The 21,252-nt window shown below is 37.8% G+C and overlaps 4 protein-coding genes and 1 pseudogene across 4 annotated transcripts in view; 4 read left to right on the plus strand and 1 right to left on the minus strand.

Moving 5' to 3' along the window:
- The window catches only part of LOC110840682 (uncharacterized), a 55,308-nt gene that overhangs the window by 14,415 nt on the left and 19,641 nt on the right, over positions 1-21,252 (plus strand). The window contains 1 exon segment of the mRNA XM_087351547.1: positions 3,760-3,948. Within this exon segment, the coding sequence (XP_087207673.1) occupies positions 3,760-3,948 (189 nt within the window).
- Positions 6,187-7,277, plus strand: LOC147873340 (uncharacterized). Its single transcript, XM_087351387.1, has one exon. The coding sequence runs from the start codon at positions 6,318-6,320 to the stop codon at positions 7,275-7,277; it is 960 nt and encodes a 319-aa protein (XP_087207513.1). The 5' UTR covers positions 6,187-6,317.
- LOC147873341 (uncharacterized) lies at positions 7,278-19,444 on the plus strand. The gene is made up of 2 exons (XM_087351386.1): positions 7,278-8,854; positions 15,294-19,444. The coding sequence occupies exons 1-2, from the start codon at positions 7,278-7,280 to the stop codon at positions 15,361-15,363; spliced, it is 1,647 nt and encodes a 548-aa protein (XP_087207512.1). The 3' UTR covers positions 15,364-19,444.
- On the plus strand, positions 8,886-9,591 carry LOC147873342 (ankyrin repeat and SOCS box protein 11-like; the record flags this gene model as incomplete). Its single annotated transcript, XM_087351545.1, has 1 exon — positions 8,886-9,591. A coding segment is annotated over one exon (576 nt), but the record flags the coding sequence as incomplete, so codon positions are not given.
- On the minus strand, positions 10,299-15,212 carry LOC147873343 (uncharacterized; annotated as a pseudogene).

Genomic DNA, 21,252 nt, shown 5'->3' on the forward strand with positions numbered 1-21,252 from the left:
TTCTGAATTTCTCTGTTAAAATTGTTTTTTTCTGGTCATATGATGTTTGCTCTATTGACCAGACTGTAAACCACTCCCCTTTTTTAACGTGGAGTGGGTGATTAGATTTGAAATTTAAATATCGACCAGTATGTGTGGGTTTCCTATAAACATCCGTAAGTAAACTAAAACCATTCTTCATGACTAAAACATCCAGGAACGGAATAGTACCATTGTTTTCCATCTCCATGGTGAATTGTATTGACGATCTGAGACTGTTAAGATGGTGAAAGAATTCCTGCAATCTCGCTGGACCATGTGGCCAAACCACAAATGTATCATCCACATATCTCAACCAAGTGGCTGGTTTGTGATCAGTTGTGTCTAAAGCCAAAGTTTGAAAATACTCCATATAAATATTACTAACGACAGGCGACAACGAATTCCCCATCGCCATTCCCTCCTTTTGTTGATAGAATTTATCTTCATATTGAAAGTAGGTAGTGGTCAAACATATCTCTAACAGTTCCACCAAGTCATCAAACTGTAATGGTGTCCGGTCCGATAAGGTAGAATCCGTACAAAGTTTTTCCTTGATGATACACAGGGCCTCTTCCACTGGTACGTTGGTAAATAGGCTGACTACATCGAAACTAACCAGTATATCTCCACTTTGAAGATGGACATCCTTCAATAGTTGTATAAAATGTTCCGAATTTTTAACGAATGATTCCGTGCTATTACTCAGAGGAACCAAAATCTTGTGCAAGAATCCCGCAAGGACGTAACAAGGTGAACCAATAGAACTCACGATCGGTCTGAGGGGGATATCTGGCTTGTGTATCTTAGGAAGGCCATACAGATAAGGAGGTTTACTGTGGTATGGTGTCAATCTACGTTTCAGATCGGTATCAAGTACAGATTTATGCTTAGAAAGGATCTTCTGTATTTTCCTCTCCACTTGGGATGTAGGGTCCTTCTTTAGAGGTTCATAGACACCAGACTGTAACATACTCGAAATCTTTTGTTTATAAGTAGAATTATCCATCACTACAGTACAGTTCCCTTTATCAGCAGGAAGAATTCTTAAATCTTTGTTGCGTCTCAAGGCCAACATGGCCCTAAACTCAATCTTAGTTATATTAGATGTTGGTGGTTTTGATTTCTCCAACATTGACCGTATTCTCCAACTGAATTCCATTCCCACAGTAGGGGGAAGTTTGGCATAAGGCCTTTAGGCACAATGTCATGAGATTTGTATTTCATAAGAAAAGTAAGATGATTAAGAGTCTTGGCCAGTTGTTTTTTTACGTGTTCAAACTTCCTGAATTTAAAAAGTACACCAGGTCCATACCTGTTATGTATATCAGATCTAAAACTTCTTGATGATGGTGAAGAGTCAATTGAACAGATTCAGCAGCAACTGCCAGGTCCAGGTTGAACCTAGTCCTACTCAATGCAAAATTGAGCCCCTTCTGAAGAACAGCTTCCTCCGATTTTGTAAGAGAGTGTTCTGAAATATTGAGAATGAACTTCTTAGACCCCGAAGATATTTCTCGAGCTGAAGTAGTAGTCTGATGATTATTAATTAAAGTAGAGAACTTCTTGATTTGGATGTTTTTTTGTTTGAGAAAATAATATTTGAAGGAGCCTTCCACTGCTGTAAATATACGTTGTCGGTCCACCTGATTAACTGTCCTCTGGAAGAAAACTTCTAGGTCGATGACTTGTTCCCCGAGGAAAAACTTTTTGGAACGATAAAACTGTATTCTTTCCCTCAGAAGAGCCTGACTTGCTCGCAAAGCTATTCTAAAAGAGCGGCGGCTATGATAAGGTACTTTCAGTGTAAGGCCTTTAGGCACAATGTCATGAGATTTGCACTTCATAAGAAAAGTAAGATGATTAAGAGTCTTGGCCAGTTGTATTTTTACGTGTTCAAACTTCCTGAATTTAAAAAGTACACCAGGTCCATACCTGTTATGTATATCAGATCTAAAACTTCTTGACAATGGTGAAGAGTCAATTGAATAAAAAATTTCTTGGATATTATCCATCGTCTAGTAAATACAAAATGTATATTTACTAGACGATGGATAATATCCAAGAAAATTTTTATTCAATTGACTCTTCACCATCGTCAAGAAGTTTTAGATCTGATCTAAATTTTTAATTGACATGTCTTGCCAGCCTAATTCGGAGGGAAGTAAGTGTCATTAAACAATGTTAGTGTACTGGGGCCAAAGTTAATTTTCAGGTGTATCTGTGTTCAGATACGTAACCAATTCTGGACTGCAGGCCAGACAGATGGAGGTAAATACATTATAAAACTATCTAGCCTATTTCAAAAGCTTGCTGTCTCTTAAATAGAGAACACTTCTTATATTTGTTATCTAACATATGCCATTGCCATTTGATGCGACTGCCTAATAATTTTAGATGAGTGTAAGCTAATAATCCTACAGTAACTCAAATCCAAATAGGCTTGTAATAGTATAGAAATTTATACTACTTCTTAATCCACTTGTAGAAGTATCCGTATTACGAGGTGCGATCGGAAAGTTTCCAGACTGTGTCAATAGAGGGCGAACCGGATGTAGTACGAGTTTCTGCCGCTAGGGGGTGCGGCCTACATTCATAGTGAATCAGTGTGCCAGCCGGCATCATCGAATTAGCATTGGTTTCTTAGTTACGGGCGTTTTGGTAGTGCATTACACCGACCCTCCTGCGATTTCGGAATGGCGGATTTTCATGAACAAATCAAATTTTGCCAAAGACTCACCAAAATGGCTACGGAAACCTATGAAATGCTAAAGCAAGCATTTGGGGAGTCTGCAATGGGTCGTGCACAAACTTTTGTGTGGCATTCATGTTTAAAAAATGGCCGAACCTCTGTCGATGATGACGAGCGTTCTGGACGACCATCTTCGAGCACAACGCCCGAAAATGTTACGAAGATTCGGCAGGCCATTCACGAAGATCGACGTCGTACCATCAACGACTTGTGCGACATTGTTGGGATAGGCTATGGGACCTGTCAGCTGATTCTAAAGGAAGAACTCCACATGCGATGCATCATGACAACGCGCTAGCGCACACCGCCCTCAAAGTTCGGCAGTTTTTGGCCTCAAACACCATGGCCGTCATCCCGCACCCTCCTTATTCGCTGGATTTAGCTCCGTGTGACTTCTTCCTCTTCCCAAAGATGAAAATTCAGCTAAAGGGAAGGAGATTTGAGACGATAGAAGAGATTCAGGCAGAATCGCAGATAGTGCTTGACAGGCTGACAAAGAAAGATTTCCAGGGATGCTTCCAGGCTTGGCAGCGGCGCTGGGATCGTTGTGTTCACTCCCAGGGGAACTACTTCGAGTGTGATGGATGAATTTAATACCTGAGATAAGTGTACGGGTTTTTAGAGGCGCAGTCTTGAAACTTTCCAATTGCACCTCGAATGAAAGATAAGAAAATAAATTTCAAGAAAAATAAGTAAGTATAAGCAATGTAAGCAGTATAATAATTTTACTCCAAAGATAAATTAACATGTAACGGAGTTAGACAAAAAGCCCTGATCATAATGATTCGTGTGTCACAGTATACAATTCAATGAAGGACTCATGTGGATAGAGTAATGGATCCATATATTAAGTCGGAGGATGTCTTGTCTAACTGTGCAAGAACATGAAGAATAAATACAATGTAACGTGTCGGTTTCATGAATCAGACAGGTATTAAAGTGCACGTTGTTCCCAAGTGAAGTCACTTAATTGCGTTTTCTTCAACCAGGTGACCCCGGCCACGACCCTATACGACGGAGTTCTTCCCATGTACAAGAAGAGACGTGGTTCAAGTGCATTGCACAGAGAATTGTACGTCATCAGAGTGGCTTCGTTCCTCTTCGCGCAGGGCCTCTATAAGTCGGAGGAATTCCATCTGGCTTCAAACGTCGACTTCGCTGAGGACTTTGATGACGTGGTATTTAAGTATAGATTGAAAGGACAGGATATTTGTAAGACGTGTTTCATACAGCTTAAACATAAGGAAACCAAAAATTTTGCAATTCCGCGCACCAGCCTCTTACACCTGTCTGGAGATTTCAGTTTGTTAAAATATTTTGCATCATACTGTCAAATTAAACGAAACGTTTCTAAAGACAGTAATCTGAAAATGTATGGTTCATTTGTTGACTTCGAGTTTATAATTTACACTAATGCCAGGCTGAATAGCAAACGTGTACATGGAGACGACAGTGGTCCATTAAGCATATTGAGATCAGGGCCAAATAACGGGAAATATGTAACTTTCAATGAGAGAAATGATGAAGATATTTTCCACTTCTTTAAAAAACTGAAACAGTATTATAGATTACCTCCGGAACTCAAATATCTGGAGACCTGTGATTTTTCATTAGACGAAGAATTCTTGCAGAAAGTGAAAATATTTCAGTGCCAGGCAAATGAAAGTTCCTTGGAGAAATTAATTAAGAAAAAGCTTGAGAAAGCTTTTCATACATCATCTTCAGGCATAAATTCCATCTACGAAAAGCTTGAAAGATATGTGACTCAGTGGTGGAAACAAAATCCCAAAGCAAATTGGCTCAGTGAAAGTTCGCGTTTCTGGCAAACAATCAGACAGCATTGGATTCAGAAGATAAAGGAATTATCGAAAATAGACGTTCAAGAATCCATTGAATATGGCATGAGATTCACTGAACAACATGTGCAACCACTGTCTGAAGCCTTGCAATGCAACAAATTATTAAAAGTCATTACCAAAAAAAATTGTGGCACTTTATCCAAATTGAAAATATATCAGGCTCTTAATTCTTTAGGCCAAGAAAATTCATTATTTATTAGTTTAAAAACTTTAATGGATCCATGTGTAGAGATTCTTGAATTCTGGCCATGCAAGTGGAGTTCTGTCTTGGTCATTGACTGTAAGGAAGGATCTGATGATGAAAAAATTTTGGCCAAAATTTTTACTGGCATATTGGATCTTTCTCACAAAAAGTGTGTTGTAATTTCACGACATAAACACCCACATTTGGCTTTTCAATTTCAACAGAAACCAGTAAAAGTGTACGCGGAATACGAAGATGAATGCAATTTCTTTGACTTGGATAATATATCACAGGAAATTGTATTGAAAAGAACTGTTGATTTTCAAGGAACGGAGGTCCCTTTAGAGGCACTGATAGGTAAAGACCCTCTTGAAGATATAAAGCAGAGTATAAACTTACAAGTATTGTGTTTATTGTTGGGCAGGGAACAGAATATGTCTATTGGTAGAATGTTGTCTGATCCTTCAAGTTGCTATGTCTCACGCATATTGGAGCATGAGGTGTGTCTGGTTGGTGATATACTGAAGTCAGCAGACACCACTGATGTGTTTGCAATTACTGGGTTAGAGCCGAGCCAACTGAAAAAATACCTACCTGTCGGCAAGAATATATATAAATTTAAGATTGATGACACTTCCAACAAGCCTATAGGACATCATAATGTTTCTCAATCAGTGAACCCAGAGGAAGTTAGATACGTTATTTATCTGACCATCCTTCCCCGTCTGATGGCCATTGAGAGTGCGGTCAATTTTTTGGGCCCTTGGTAATTGACGTTAGCATTAAACTTCACAAGGTGTTTTACACAATTTACGTTGTTCTTAATCACAGAAAGTTGTAAAGGTGATCTTCCGCCAGAATCCGGAATATTTACATCTGCACCTTTCTCTACCAAATGCTTTGCTAATTCAGTTATTCTTGGAAACAAACAACAGGAAATTAACTAAAAGGGACTGAAAATGTTTTGCAATAATGTGCATTGGGTTCATGTGAAAGGCGATTTCTTTGTATGGAGAGACTCGAGTAGTGACATTGATGTCATCCGCAAATATATTCACAAAACAAAATACGAGTCGCATGACGTCAGGAGTATATTGAAATACACTGACTCCACCATGTTGCTTGCAGGCGAACCAGGAATGGGAAAATCTACGTTTTTCTCTCACATGGAACATGAAATAAAGAAGTGGAAACCTTCAATGTGGGTGCTAAGACTGAATCTAAATAACCATACCAGTTCACTGGAAAGTACTAAATTTGAAGGAGAATGCATCAACAAGTGCAAGGAATTCCTGTGGGAAGCCGCTCATTCGAAGGAACAAAATGCTTTAGAACAAAAAAAAAATATTCCTGCATGCGTTAGAAAAGACAAGGAACGTAGTTGTAATGTTAGATGGATATGATGAAATATGTCCAAATTTCAGTCTTAAGATCGAGAAGTTAATAACAGAAATAAGGAATAAAACTGCTTCTAAGACTTGTTTCATCACGTGCCTCCTATCAGATGAACTTGCAGAAGATCTTGAAGAAATTTGCTTTTACGTTACGTCCATTTACTACACAAAGTCATATTACTATTTTGGAACTGTTCTGGAATAAAACAAATGAAGAACTGAAGCAAGGAAGTTTGCGATATTTCGCCGAAAAGTTACTCAGGTCGACCTCAAAGAACTTCAGCGACAAAGATGGAAACTTTACGGGCATTCCATTACATACAAAGATGTTAGCTGAAGCCTTTGAAAATGAAGCTAAAAATTATTGCTTAAATGGGAAGGTTGATTTACCAGAAAACTTTAATTTACTCGATCTGTTTAGAAAATTTACGGAGAAGAAATGTGATATTTACTTAGGAGAGAAGACTGCAATGGATTGCACAAAACCTAATACAAAAGAGGAGAGACAGAATTACGTAAAGAAACACATGATTCCAGCGTTAGTGTTGTTGTTCTCCCGCAACGAATTCAATCGGCTCCTGGATACAGAAGTTACCACTTACTTGCAAAAAGCAAAGAAATTACTTAAAAGTAGAAAGTCAGATCAATGTGGAATGATAACTGACTTTACGGGAAGCAGGCCGAGTTTTATCCATCGATGTTTTGCAGAATATTTTTCTGCCAAATGGTTTTCTAAGAATTTTTCTAGGTGTAACAGTTTCATTTCAGACACTCTTTTCAACCGAAGGTACGAGGTAATACGGAATATTTTCGACAGGATGCTTGCAGAAGAATCCAGACTTCATGTTGCTGTTTTGAACAATGACCCGGAAGCTGTGAATAAGTTGCTGGGGGAGAAAACAGATGTGAACAGTGTAGACAAGGGTAGTATAACTGCGTTGCATTTGGCAGCATCGTATAATAGCATAATTATTAAAAGGCTGTTCTCAGTAACAGGTATTGATACCAGCATACCAGATGGAGTCCTTAAGTGGACGCTGCTGAGGTACGCTGCCACAGCGAGATCATAAATGGCTGTGGACAGCTTGTTACAGGGTGGCGCTGACGATAATGTGCTTACTGAATTTTATCAGGACCAGGAGTGGAGACGGGCAGCACTGTTTGCATGTGCAGAGAAGGGACACAGAAACTTGTTGGAGTTCATATTGAATTCTGGATTTGATGTTAATGAAGAACTGATTAGTGAAAGTATTTTTAATAATTTCTCTCTTCTTCATATAGCCTCACAGTACAGCCAAGAGGGAGTTGTAAGACTTCTTATTGAAAGAGGAGCTGATATTAATATTCAAAACTTCGACTATGAAACTGCTCTTCACTTCGCTGTTGAACGTGGTAATGTAGGCATTATGATGTTATTAGTAGATAAAATAATGTCTGTCAACGAAACTAGTACAGGCGGCATGTCTCCGCTATACGACGCAATTGGCCGTGGTAATCTGACAGCAACAGAATTTCTAGTCGAAAGAGGCGCTGATTTAGAGGTAGCTGAAGATAATGGCCAGACTGCACTGATGGTGGCTACATCCGGTGGCCATCTAGAAGTAGTTCGTTATCTTGCAATGAATGGAGCAGACGTAAATGCTTGCACCAATGATGAATCTGCATTGTTCTTGGCAACTGAAAGGGCACATTGGGACGTGATGGATTTCTTACTGGAACAGGACGCGGATATTAATGACAGCAATGTTGAACGATGCATAAGTCCGTTACGACTTGTAATTGAGAAAAACGACTTACAGAGAGTGAAGTTCTTAATTGAAATAGGCGCTGATGTCAATTTCCATAGCCGTGATGGCAGCAAATCGTCAGCTTTACATCTCATATTGCATTGTTGTAACCCGATTGACGTGGACTACTTAATAAAGACAGGTGCTAATCTGAACGTGCAGGATTGGAACGGCTTCACTCAACTTCATTACGCACTTATTTCCAAATGTACTGAATTAGCAATGGATTTGGTGGAGAAAGGTGCAGATGTAAATATTTCGGATTCTGGCGGAAGATCACCTTTACAACTTTCTGTGATTAAGAACAACGTAAAATGTGTAAAACACCTTGTGAAGTTTAATCCTAATGTCAATTACCAAGGGCCCAAAAAATTGACAGCGCTCTCAATGGCCATCAGACGGGGAAGGATGGTCAGACAGGGAAGGATGGACATAATTAATGTTTTAGTGGAAAATGGCGCCAAAATTAATCTTTGTGAATACAATGGAAATACTGCACTTCATATCGCGGTTATGAGAGGGGATACGGGTCTTATTCACTATTTGATACACCGAGGGGCAGATGTTAATATTCCAAATATCAGATTGGAAACTCCACTAGATTGGATTTATTTACGTCATTGGGATATTCCAGCTTCATATAATAGCATAATTACAAAAACACTGTTGTTAGTCACAGGTTTTGATACTAACATACCAGATGGAGTCCTTAAGTGGACTCAGATGAGGTACGCTGCAACAACGAGATCATGGATGGCTGTGGACAGCTTGTTACAGAGTGGTGCTGACGATATTGTGGTTGCAGAATTTTACCAGGACAAGAGTGGAGACAGGCAGCATTGTGGGAATGTGCACAGAAGGTACACAGAAACTTGTTGGAGTTCATAATGAATTCCTGGAATTGATGTTAATGCCATTGTATCGGATCCTCAAAATAATCACTGTAAATTACCTCTTCTTCATATAGCCTCACAGTACAGCCAAGAGGAAGTTGTAAGACTTCTTATTGAAAGGGGCTCTGATATTAATGTTCGCACCTTCTTTAATGAAACTGCTCTTCACTTTGCTGCTGAAGCTGAAAATGTAGGCATTATGACGTTATTAGTAGATAAAGGAATGTCTGTCAATGAAACGAGTACACGCGGAACTCCGCTACACAAAGGAGCTCGCCATGGTAATCTGAGAGCAAAAAAATTTCTAGTCGATAGAGGCGCTGATTTAGAGATATCTAACGCAATTGGCCGGACTCCGCTGATGGAGACTGCATCCGGTGGCCATCTTGAAGTAGTTCGTTATCTTGCAATGAAGGGAGCAGACGTAAATGCTTGCAACAATGATGTAACTGCTTTGTACTTGGCGATTGAAAGGGCACATTTGAACGTGATGTGTATGCGGTTTATTAATGGCAGCAATGTTGGACGAGGCATAAGTCCGTTAAAACTTGCATTTGAGGATTACGACTTATAGACAGTGAAGTTCTTAATTAAAAGAGGTGCTGATGTCAATTTTTGTAGTTGTGAATGCAGCGTACCGCCACCTTTACATCTCGCAGTGATTGGTGATAAACCGGAAATCATGAACTGCTTAATAGAGGCAGGTGCTAATCTGAACCTGCGCGATGGAAACGGCTCCACTCCACTTCATTACGCACTTTCTTCCAAATATACTCTATTCGCAATGCATTTGGTGGAGAAAGGTGCAGATGTAAATATTCCGGATTCTGGCGGTAGATCATCTTTACAACTTTCTGTGATGATGAAAAACGTAAAATGTGTAAAACACCTTGTGAAGTTTAATGTTAACGTCAATTACCAATTGCCCAAAAAATTGACACTGCTGATAGCAAAATTATTAAGCCCCTTTTTTATATAAAGGATAAAGGTTTTAAGAAGGTATCATGCACATATATAAATATTATTTATTGTTACCATTTATTCTTTACATGTTATATTTCATGTAAGGAGCAAGAATGGCGTATTGTAACAAGTTGTTTCTTTTATTATCAACCTATTATAACAGAAAGCATAATACTGTACGTTGCTGGGCCGATATTACAGCGCGTTAAAAACTTCAGTGATGCTGCTTTGCTTCATATAACTTGAGCCGACTACATTCGGCTCTGATGTTGTGACCATGAAACTTCGAAAGCGGTGCGCATGCGTGTGGGGAGGTTAAGCTGGTTTAGGAGGGGGGACTGATTTGGGCCGAACCCTTCTCGCCAGAACACAGACACACTCTCTAGCTGTAGCAACGTCTCTCTGCCTGGGCACTTGTGTTTATTGTTGGGCAGGGAACAGAATATGTCTATTGGTAGAATGTTGTCTGATCCTTCAAGTTGCTATGTCTCACGCATATTGGAGCATGAGGTGTGTCTGGTTGGTGATATTCTGAAGTCAGCAGACACCACTGATGTGTTTGCAATTACTGGGTTAGAGCCGAGCCAACTGAAAAAATACCTACCTGTCGGCAAGAATATATATAAATTTAAGATTGATGACACTTCCAACAAGCCTATAGGACATCATAATGTTTCTCAATCAGTGAACCCAGAGGAAGTTAGATACGTTATTTATCTGACCATCCTTCCCCGTCTGATGGCCATTGAGAGCGCGGTCAATTTTTTGGGCCCTTGGTAATTGACGTTAGCATTAAACTTCACAAGGTGTTTTACACATTTTACGTTGTTCTTAATCACAGAAAGTTGTAAAGGTGATCTTCCGCCAGAATCCGGAATATTTACATCTGCACCTTTCTCCACCAAATGCATTGCTAATTCATTATAGTTGCAAATAAGTGCGTAATGAAGTGGAGTGAAGCCGTTCCAATCGTGCACGTTCAGATTAGCACCTGTCTTTATTAAGTAGTCCACGTCAATCGGGTTACAACAATGCAATACGAGATGTAAAGCTGACAATTTGCTGCCATCACGGCTATGGAAATTGACATCAGCGCCTCTTTCAATTAAGAACTTCACTCTCTGTAAGTTGTTTTTCTCAAATGCAAGTCATAACGGAGTTATGCCTCGTTCAACATTGCTGTCATTAATATCCGCGCCCTGTTTCAGTAAGAAATCCATCACGTCCCAATGTGCCCCTTCAGTTGCCAAGAACAATGCAGATTCATCATTGGTGCAAGCATTTATGTCTGCTCCTTTCATTATAAGATAATGAACTACTTCAAGATTGCCTTCGGATGCAGCTACCATCAGCGGAGTGTGGCCATTTGCGTTAGCTACCTCTAAATCAGCGCTTCTTTCGACTAGAAATTCTGTTGCTCTCAGATTACCACCACGAGCTGTGACGTGTAGCGGAGTTTCGCCGCGTGTACTCGTTTCGTTGACAGACATTTCTTTATCTACTAGTAACGCCATAATGTCTACATTATAATATTCAGCAGCGAAGTGAAGAGCAGTTTCATTTTTGAAGCTGCGAAAATTAATATCAGCGCCTTTTTCAATTAAGTACTTCACTGTCTGTAAGTCGTAATTCTCAATTGCAACTTGTATCGGACTCGCGCCTCGTTCAACATTGCTGTCATTAATATCCGCGCCCTGTTCCAGTAAGAAATCATCACGTCCCAATGTGCCCTTTCAGTTGCCAAGAGCAAAACAGTTACATCATCGATGCAAGCATTTACATCTGCTCCATTCATTGCAAGATAACGAATTATTTCTGGATGGCCACCATATGCAGCCTAAATCAGCGGAGTCCGGCCAATTGCGTCGGCTATCTGTAAATCAGCGCCTCTTTCGACTAGAAATTCTGTTGCTCTCATATTATCAAAGCAAGCTGTGTAGTGTAGCGGAGTTCCGCGTGTACTCATTTCGTTGACAGACATTCCTTTATCTACTAATAACGTCATAAGGTCTACATTATCAGCTTCAACAGCGAGGTGAAAAGCAGTTTCATTAAAGATGTTGCGAACATTAATATCAATATCAATTAAGAACTTCACTTTCTGTAAGTCTTTAATTGCATGTAATAATGGACTTTCGCCATGTTCAACATTGCTGCCATTAATATTCGCGCCCTGTTTCAGTAAGAAGCCCATCATGTCAAAATGTGCCCCTTTAGTTGCCAAGTGCAAAGCAGTTTCATAAATGGTGCAAGCATTTACGTCTGCTCCATTCATTGTAAGATAACGAACTACTTCTAGATGGCCACGAGTTGCAGCCTCCATCAGCGGAGTCCGAAAAATACCGTCAGCTATCTTTAAATCAGCGCCTCTTTCGACTAGAAATTTTGTTGCTCTCAGTTACCACAGAGAGCTGCGATGTGTAGCAGTGTTTTTTGGTATGTACACATCTCGTTGACAGACATTCCTTTATCTACTAATAATGTCATAATGCCTACATTTTCAGCTTCAGCAGCGTAGTGAAGAGCAATGCTTTTGTCGGAGCTGCAAACATTAATATCAGAGCCTCTTTCAACAAGAAGTCTTACAACTTCCTCTTGGCTGTACTGTGAGGCTATATGAAGAAGAGGTAATTCATAATAATCTTCTCCAGGATGCAATACAATGGCATTAACATCAAATCCGGAATTCAATATGAACTCCAACAAGTTTCTGTGTCCCTTCTCTGCACATGCAAACAGTGCTGCCCGTCTCCACTGCTGGTCCTGATAAAATTCAGTAAGCACATTATCGTCAGCGCCACCCTGTAACAAGCTGTCCACAGCCATTTATGATCTCGTTGTGGCAGCGTACCTCAGCGGCGTCCACTTAAGGACTCCATCTGGTATGTTGGTATCAACACCTGAGACTGACAACAGTCTTTTAATAATTATGCTATTATGCGATGCCGTCAAATGCAACGCAGTTCTACCACCCTTGTCTACACTGTTCACATCTGTTTTCTCCCCCAGCAACTTATTGACAGCTTCCGGATCATTGTTCAAAACAGCATCATTGAGTCTGGATTTTTGTGCAAGAATCCTATCAAAAATATTCCGTATTATCTCATACGTAGGGTTGAAAATAATGTCCGAAATGAAATTGCCACACCTAGAAAAATTCTTAGTAAACCATTTGGCAGAAAAATATTCTGCAAAACTTCGATTGATAAAACTCGGCCTGCTTCCCGTAAAGTCAGTTATCATTCCAAATTGTTCTGACTTTCTACTTTTAAGGAATTTCTTTGCTTTTTGCAAGTAAGTGGTAACTTCTGTATCCAGGAGCCAATTGAGTTGGTCGCGGGAGAACAACGACACTAACGCTGGAATCATGTGTTTCTTTACATAATTCTGTCTCTCCTCTTTTGTATTAGGTTTTGTGCAATCCATTGCAGTCTTCTCTCCTACGTAAATATCACATTTGTTCTCCGTAAATTTCCTAAACAGATCGAGTAAATTAAAGTTTTCTGGTAAATTATCCTTCCCACTAGAGCAGTAATTGTCAACTTCATTCACAAAGGCTTCACTTAACATCATTGTATGTAATGGAATGCCCATAAAGTTTCCATCTTTGTCGCTGAAGTTCTTTGAGGTCAACCTGAGCAACTCTTCGGCGAAATTTCGCAGGCTTCCTTGCTTCAGTTCTCCATTTGTTTTATTCCAGAACAGTTCCAAAAGAGTAATCTGATTTTGTGTAGTAAATGGCCGTAACGTAAAAGCAAATTTCTTCAAGATCTTCTCCCAGTTCATCTGGTAGGAGGCACGTGATGATACCCAAGTCTTAGAAGCAGTTTTATTCCTTATTTCTGTTATTAACATCTTGATCTTAAGACTGAAATTTGGCCATACTTCATCGAATCCATCCAATAATACAACTACGTTCCCTGTCTGTTCCAACGCATTTAGGAATTTTTTTTTTCTAGTGCCAGATCATTTTGTTCTTTCGAATGAGCGGCTTCCCACAGGAATTCCTTGCATTTGTTGATCCATTCTCCTTCAAATTCAGCTCTTTCCAGTGTACTTGTATGGTCATTTAGATTTAGTCTTAGCACCCACATCGAAGCTTTCCACTTCTTTATTTCATGTTCCATGTGGGAGAAAAACGTAGATTTTCCCATTCCTGGTTCGCCTGCAAGCAACATGGTGGAGTCAGTGTGTTTCAATATACTCCTGACGTCATGCGATTCGTATTTTGTTTTGTGAATATATTTGCGGATGACATCAATGTCACTACTCGAGTCTCTCCATACAAAGAAATCGCCTTTCACATGAACCCAATGCACATTTTTGCAAAACTTTTTCAGTTCCTTAAAGTTATTTTCTGGGTGTTCGTTTCCAAGAATAACTTATCTAACTTCCTCTGGGTTGACTGATTGAGAAACATTATGATGTCTTATAGGCTTGTTGGAAGGGTCATCAATCTTAAATTTATATATATTCTTGCCGACAGGTATATTTTTGCTGCATTTTCTGGTGGTTTTAATACAAATTGATTCAATGGCATAACTTCACTTTAAATTACAGTAATTACCTCTTGGTTAGAATAAGAACCTTGGCTTTCTCAGTTTCCAACTTTCAGAATATCAACAGAAAAAATCTAGAATTTTATTATGATAGAGATCTTATTTTACCTTAGAACTAATTAGTTTTGCAAACTAAACATAAAGGCAACGTCTTAGTTGCAGTATCCATATAATTGTATTGTGTTATTTTGTTTCATTGCTTTTAATCAATTCTTTCAAATGTCATACTGTTCAATTTTATAATTGCATCAAGCACTATGTTCCACTTGAAGATGGCCCTTCAAAGTTCCGAATCATGTGGCTTGGTTATCTGTCTTTTTGTGTTTCTTTAACGTTTTACATTTATGTTAGTGTTCCCTAGGTGGATTATTTGCTTTAATTTATATTTCTTCATTTATTTTTCTTTGTGTATAGTATTGTTTCTGTTTTGGGTTTGCCTTTATTTGGCTGTTATATTAAATATTGTACTATTAATTAATGTATTATCGTACTTAAATATCGAGAATATAACATTGCGAGAGAATATAATTGGCTTTAATTATTTTTAAAGTATGAATAAAGTATATTTTTGGGTATTATAAATGTATAAAATTACTGACGATATAAACATCTAATTTTGTGAAACATGGAAAAATGCGTGAAAAGTCTCGGATAATTGCAATAAATTAGCAGCTCTGCACCTAGACAGAACGTTTTGTTTAAAAGTCAGATTTTATTGTTGGAACATTTATCTGTTATAACTCAAAGAATGTGGTGCAAAATGCCAGTTACCTCTCCTTTTTGACCTCTCAAATACCTAACATTGTGTGGATAAAGGAAATAGTGCGCATCAAAAGACTAGTTTTAAAACCTGTACTACACATTCAAATTTCTTATTTACGCAGGAACGGACAAATTCTAGACAGAGTCAGCTCCTTTACTGTTGTGCGGATAGAAGAGAGTAATATTCCGTGAAATAAAATCTTTCTTTTTCTTCTTACCATAAGTAAATTGATTCTTTTGCTTGATGTTTCGGATATTTATTTCTGGTTGAATACTTTGTCGTCATCTGTGTGATTCCAGTAAATGCATTTGCCTTTCAGTGGCCCGCGTTAAAGTGTAGAGATCATTCAGCCCTCAGAAGCAACACTTTTTTGTATATCGTAATTAATTTATAGGAAAACGTTCATGGCTTGTTTTCTCAAGGAATCCGATGTAAAACTTATAGTCTGAATCGTCTTATCGCTGTCTTCTTCAGTCACATTATTCGAATTATAAATGAGCTGCTTTGGCGGGGCATAAGTCCTATAGGAAGTCAAGGACTCACATCTATATTCTGGCAGACAGGTCACGAAAAGTACGCCTGCCAAATAGCCGAATTATATATTTTTTGAGGTCTGCAGTGAAGAGAGGATGTTGCTAAGCCAAACGTTGTTGCTAAGCGATCTATAGTCGACAGCCATTGTTAAACAGCAGTTGCTAGTCTGTGAAATTAGTATGGATGGTGCCATAGGCTGCAACGGCCGAAGGAAATAAATAGTACATTGAGCAAACATCTAAAACCATCACACAGAATAAGAAATCACAATTCAGAAACTGTTTACTTTACTTTGTACTAAAATACTTAGTTTGTTAGTCATACACCTATATTATATTTAAATAATATTAAATATGTAAGTATTGATTAATTCTGAATCCACTGTTATTTCATAATTAAGATTATTTCTCGAATATTTAAATGTACATAAGTACTTACAATGATTATATTCTTACTTTGTAGTTTATAACATTCGCTTTCGACATTTAACCACGTAGTGCGTTGGACATGGTTCATAAAATAATTGCAGTTGTAAAATTTGAGGTTTTTACAGCGGTGAGTCTGAAAATTCCTGTCTTCTGGATTGTTGCGCTGTTTAGTCTGGTCGATGTTAACCAACGTTTCAGAGGTCATACTGTCTCCATCATCAGGGCGATGAGTCTGAAGATTTCTGTCTTTTGGGTTGTTGCGTAGTGTAGTCTGGTAGATTTCCACCAACGTTTCAGGGGTCATGCTGCCTCCGTCAGCAGGGCGATGAATCATTTGTGGACATTTACCAGACTACGCAGCGCAACAACCCAGAAGACAAATATTCATAATTGCAGTTGACACTTTACCTGTTGTCTAGCTTGAGTGTGACTTGGCCTCTCACACGCAGGAGGGAACATTTTCTTTTAGTGTTTTGGAGACAATAACGCTGAGGAGAATATTTACACCTACGAGAGAAGAAAATAGCAGAAACACGGAGAAATTTGCATAGGTCTAGCGAGGAGTTTTATAATTTGTATTATTAACCAAGCGTTTGCTGTTAGGGCGGTCAAATCGAGAAAGATTTGATGGGAAGTTTCACGTAGCTCTTCCTAACGTTGCACTAAATTAGCAGGTTCCGCAAATGACATGGAATTTCATAAACATCAAAGAAATCTGAAAATTAATTTTCCAAGGAATGTAATGCACGAATTTAAAAGAAATTTTGCTTACATTTCCATCATTTGTGCTTTTCATTTATCAGGGTTAATTTCGCAGTTCGCAAGTATTTTGTCCGTTTCATAGGTTATTTAACAACGATCTTCCAACTTCGAGGTTTGTAAGTTCTATTGTGAATCGAAAAGAACTGAGAATAATTTGATGTTTTATTTAGCATTTTTGTGGAGACTCTAAGGAATCGCAAGGATGATGCAAAGAGGAAAGCTATTTTTATATCTTTTTTCTAAAAAAGACAAGTATTCCTATATCACCCAACTGTTTTGTCTCTGTCTATGATTTTTGTGTGAAAAGTTGTTATAAGAAAGAAGGCGAACGGGACGACGAGTAGAGGTGACTCTCGTTATACGCTCTTTCGCTATCCGCGTTATCGTATACCCGCGGGTTTCTTTCTGTATCATGACGAGCATAAATATCCCATACGCGGCCACACTTCAAATCCTTTTATCTGCGTCGAACTTCCTTCATGCATATCAAAGAATGGCATGCAAGAGATATGCTTACAATCTGAAACACTTTGCGAAACGTGCCCATGCAAATACAGAATGCCGATAATTAGTGTCCATTTTCATTAGGTACAAACTTTACAAAGAATATAAACCACTTCGATAAGATCATTATGGGAATTTTAACGTCTATTTCACATTCAAAGTGGAATACCAAATCTTAAGTTAACTTGTACCTGGTTTGCCCACTCGACTAGATAATTGTGAAGAGATACTGATTTTATCTGTAACAAACAACTGCATATCACAAGAAGCTCAATATAAGATGACAACTTTATCATATCTCTATGAAGATAAGTGTACGCCTATTTGTAACTGCGCCCCAGTCGCAAATACCAGAACCGATCACTCCAGAAAATTTAGATGAAGGGACTGCGTTTGTTTTACTTAAAGAGAGATTTATCTTGCCGATTCTTATTAACGTCGTTATTTAAAATACTGAACTGAACGACTGGTGGTGTTGGGGTGTGAACATATAACTGCTCTGTGGTAAAAAGGGAATAAAATTAGCCTATCGCTACAGATAAGAAGATAATTGTTTTTGTGAATATTGACACTTTCATGATTATCATACCAATAAGGTTGCTGTTCGTGCCCTTATTACTGCGCTAGAAGGGAAAATGTACGGGCTCTGGAAGTTACATAGCCAAGACTTGAAAATCAATAGTTTTTTTTTTATTAAAATGGCGTTTACCGTTACTGAACAAAAATTAGCTACAGCCTTTATTACATGTCTGAAATTATTATAAAATCAAATACGTCTTTGTTACATATGTCAGTCATCAACTGAATCTTCAAACACTCAAGTATAATTTACACCATCATAAATATTTCAGTTTATATCTTAATTGCGTCATGTTTGTGTTTTATTGATACAATATTTTATTTTCCGTCTATACACAGACTTAAAATAATGTTGTTTAAAATTACTTAAAATTATAACATTTTCAGTAGATACTGCATCTTGTTACATTTCTTGTATTGACGACATGTTTCAATGTATATTACATCATCATCAGGTCTATCAGTTTTAAAAACTGTTGTACATCTTGCGTTGCGTATATTGATTTGTTTGATTTTAAGTTTTGTCTCTTCCTTTAAATTTGGAGGTTGTGCTTGGATGTTTTATATTTGTAAAATTAATTCTCGAGCATAATTGTATTATAAATATATTAAACAAATACCAAATCAAATACTACAGTAGATATGTAGATGATATACTCATGATTTTCGATGCAAAAAATACAAAAATAAAAAATGTTTTAAATGAATTTAACAACATAAACCAAAATATACAATTCACTTTAGAAACAGAACAAAATAACAAATTAAACTATTTAGATCTAACTATAATACGAAACAAAAATAATTTCGAATTCAAAATATACAGAAAACCCACAAATACATGCACCATAATTCATGCCTCTTCATGCCATCCAAATGAACATAAACAAATGGCTATCAATTACTTAATAAACAGAAAAAATACATATCCCATAACCACAATAAACAAACAAATTGAATGTAACATAATAAAGCAAATTCTAATAGAAAACGGATATAATAATTACGAATTAAAACCCAAAAAGAAAATAAACAATGTAAACAACATAAATGAAAACGAAAATATACAAAACAAATGGGCCACATTCACATATATAGGTAAAGAAACCAAATATATAACAAAAATATTTAAAACAAATAACATAAAAATAGCATTTAGAACAAAAAACACAATAAAAAACATCTTGAAACAAAAACCACAATTAGACACAAAAAATCAATATGAACAACCAGGCATATATAGGTTGAAATGCAATGATTGCCCGTTAACCTATATAGGCCAAACCGGACGCACTTTCAATCAAAGATACAAAGAACATATAACAGCCATTAAACACAATAAAGACTATTCAGCATACGCAAAACATATATTAAACACTGGACATGCATACAACAAAATAGAACAAACAATGGACATTATAAAAATAGTACAAAACAAACGACACAGAGACACAGTAGAAAAATACCATATACAAAGAACACATAAACAAAATATTGCATTAAATGACAGCATGCTGTGCTCTACAGTTCATCGACCCAACCCCCTGAACAACTTTCACTCAATATATATAGCCACACGCGACACACACATCTCAGTTGCAGTCTACCGTCTCTCAATATCGGACACACAACACATCATTTACAACCCGGTATGTTTTACTACCTTTTACTACTTTTTATTATGATTCTTTTACATTGTATTACTTTATATTACGTAATAACTCTTTAAATTATTATATTTCCTATGTCAATATCCAAAATCACGATTTGAAAATTAATTTTACAGATATAAAACATCCAAGCACAACCTCCAAATTTAAAGGAAGAGACAAAACTTAAAATCAAACAAATCAATATACGCAACGCAAGATGTACAACAGTTTTTAAAATTGATAGACCTGATGATGATGTAATATACATTGAAACATGTCGTCAATACAAGAAATGTAACAAGATGCAGTATCTACTGAAAATGTTATAATTTTAAGTAATTTTAAACAACATTATTTTAAGTTTGTGTATAGACGGAAAATAAAATATTGTATAAATATTTCAGTATTATTTAGACAAAATTATTAATTGTACATATTTCTAAAAGACAAGGCAATTATTTATTTTATTACAATTCATTTACATAAATGAATTATAATTTTGTATGATGCCTCTTGTTTCCATCAAAATAAAGTAAAACAATACGAGGCATTCGATTGTAGTAAAGCGAAATTTGTTTTGAACATCTAAGTTGGTGTTTGTGTAAAACTAATTAACCGCTTGCGCCATGGGGGAAACTACCGAACAATGGAGGGCCGCAGTTGGCCGGTGGAATGGCGGAAAACCTGGGAAGTGCGTGATTATGGAAAGTTTCGCTGGTAGAAAACGCGATAATGACAGTTTCAGGTGGTTCAGCTGTTTTCTATTGGCTTCGATCCTTGTTATGGGCTGTGTTGAACTGAATCCGGGCCCAAACGGAGTAGAGGTAAGATCAGAAATTCTTTTAACACACATTTATGCCCACGTTTAAGTTTCATAGGGAACGTTACACATTGAATGTCATGGGGATTCAAGAAATATAATCCATTTTCATAGGAAGTGACTTGAACGTCGTTAAAATTAACACAAAGCAGATTTAACAGGAGATTCAGATGCTGATATTATAATTTCTTGTGGGGATGTAAGGGGTTTCTTGTCAAGGTTATAACTTTCATTTGATGGAGAAATTGTGTGAAAATAAAATGTCGGGAAGGATAATGGAGATAATAATAATAATGAAACCGGCCATATTAGCATGAAATTGTGAATTATAACGTGCACCAAAGTAAATGCAACCCAACAACATTCACTTGGTCCAGAGCAAAAAATTATATCAGAAATTGACCTAAACCCGTATAACAGACCTTTCCAGACTTTGTCCTTGGTTACTGGTTACTAGGGCGTTGCTCACGCCAGTTGCAAGAAAGTTGTGCAGGTGCAAACATGGCTTATTCGCAAGGAGAAAGTGTGTCCTTTCTCTTTTCCGATCTTCGTGAAACATTTTGCAATGCGTATACTCATTGCTAGCTACGGGCTGGACGGCCGGGGTTCGATCCCCGACGGGGGCAGAGGATTTTTCCTCTAGCCTCTGCGTCCAGACCGGCTCTGGGGCCCACCCAGCCTCCTCTACAATGGGTACCGGGGTTCTTTCCCGGGGGTAAAGCCGGCCGGGGCGTGATGCTGACCACTCACCCCTATCTAGTGCCGAGGTCAAGGAAGGGAGGAGCTATACCTCCTCTCACC

Source organism: Zootermopsis nevadensis, unplaced genomic scaffold (assembly GCF_977971745.1).
Source record: "Zootermopsis nevadensis isolate Lab colony 2312 unplaced genomic scaffold, Znev_1.0 Znev_ptg000019l, whole genome shotgun sequence".
In the NCBI taxonomy this organism is placed as follows: Eukaryota; Metazoa; Arthropoda; class Insecta; order Blattodea; family Termopsidae; genus Zootermopsis; species Zootermopsis nevadensis.

Excerpts from the sequence above, each read along its gene's own strand:
- LOC147873340 (XM_087351387.1), top strand. The coding sequence starts at position 6,318 with ATGAACTTGCAGAAGATCTTGAAGAAATTTGCTTTTACGTTACGTCCA.
- LOC147873341 (XM_087351386.1), top strand. The coding sequence starts at position 7,278 with ATGGCTGTGGACAGCTTGTTACAGGGTGGCGCTGACGATAATGTGCTT. Across the intron at positions 8,855-15,293 it reads TGTGGGAATGTGCACAGAAG|GAACGGACAAATTCTAGACA; the intron begins GTACACAGAAAC and ends TTATTTACGCAG.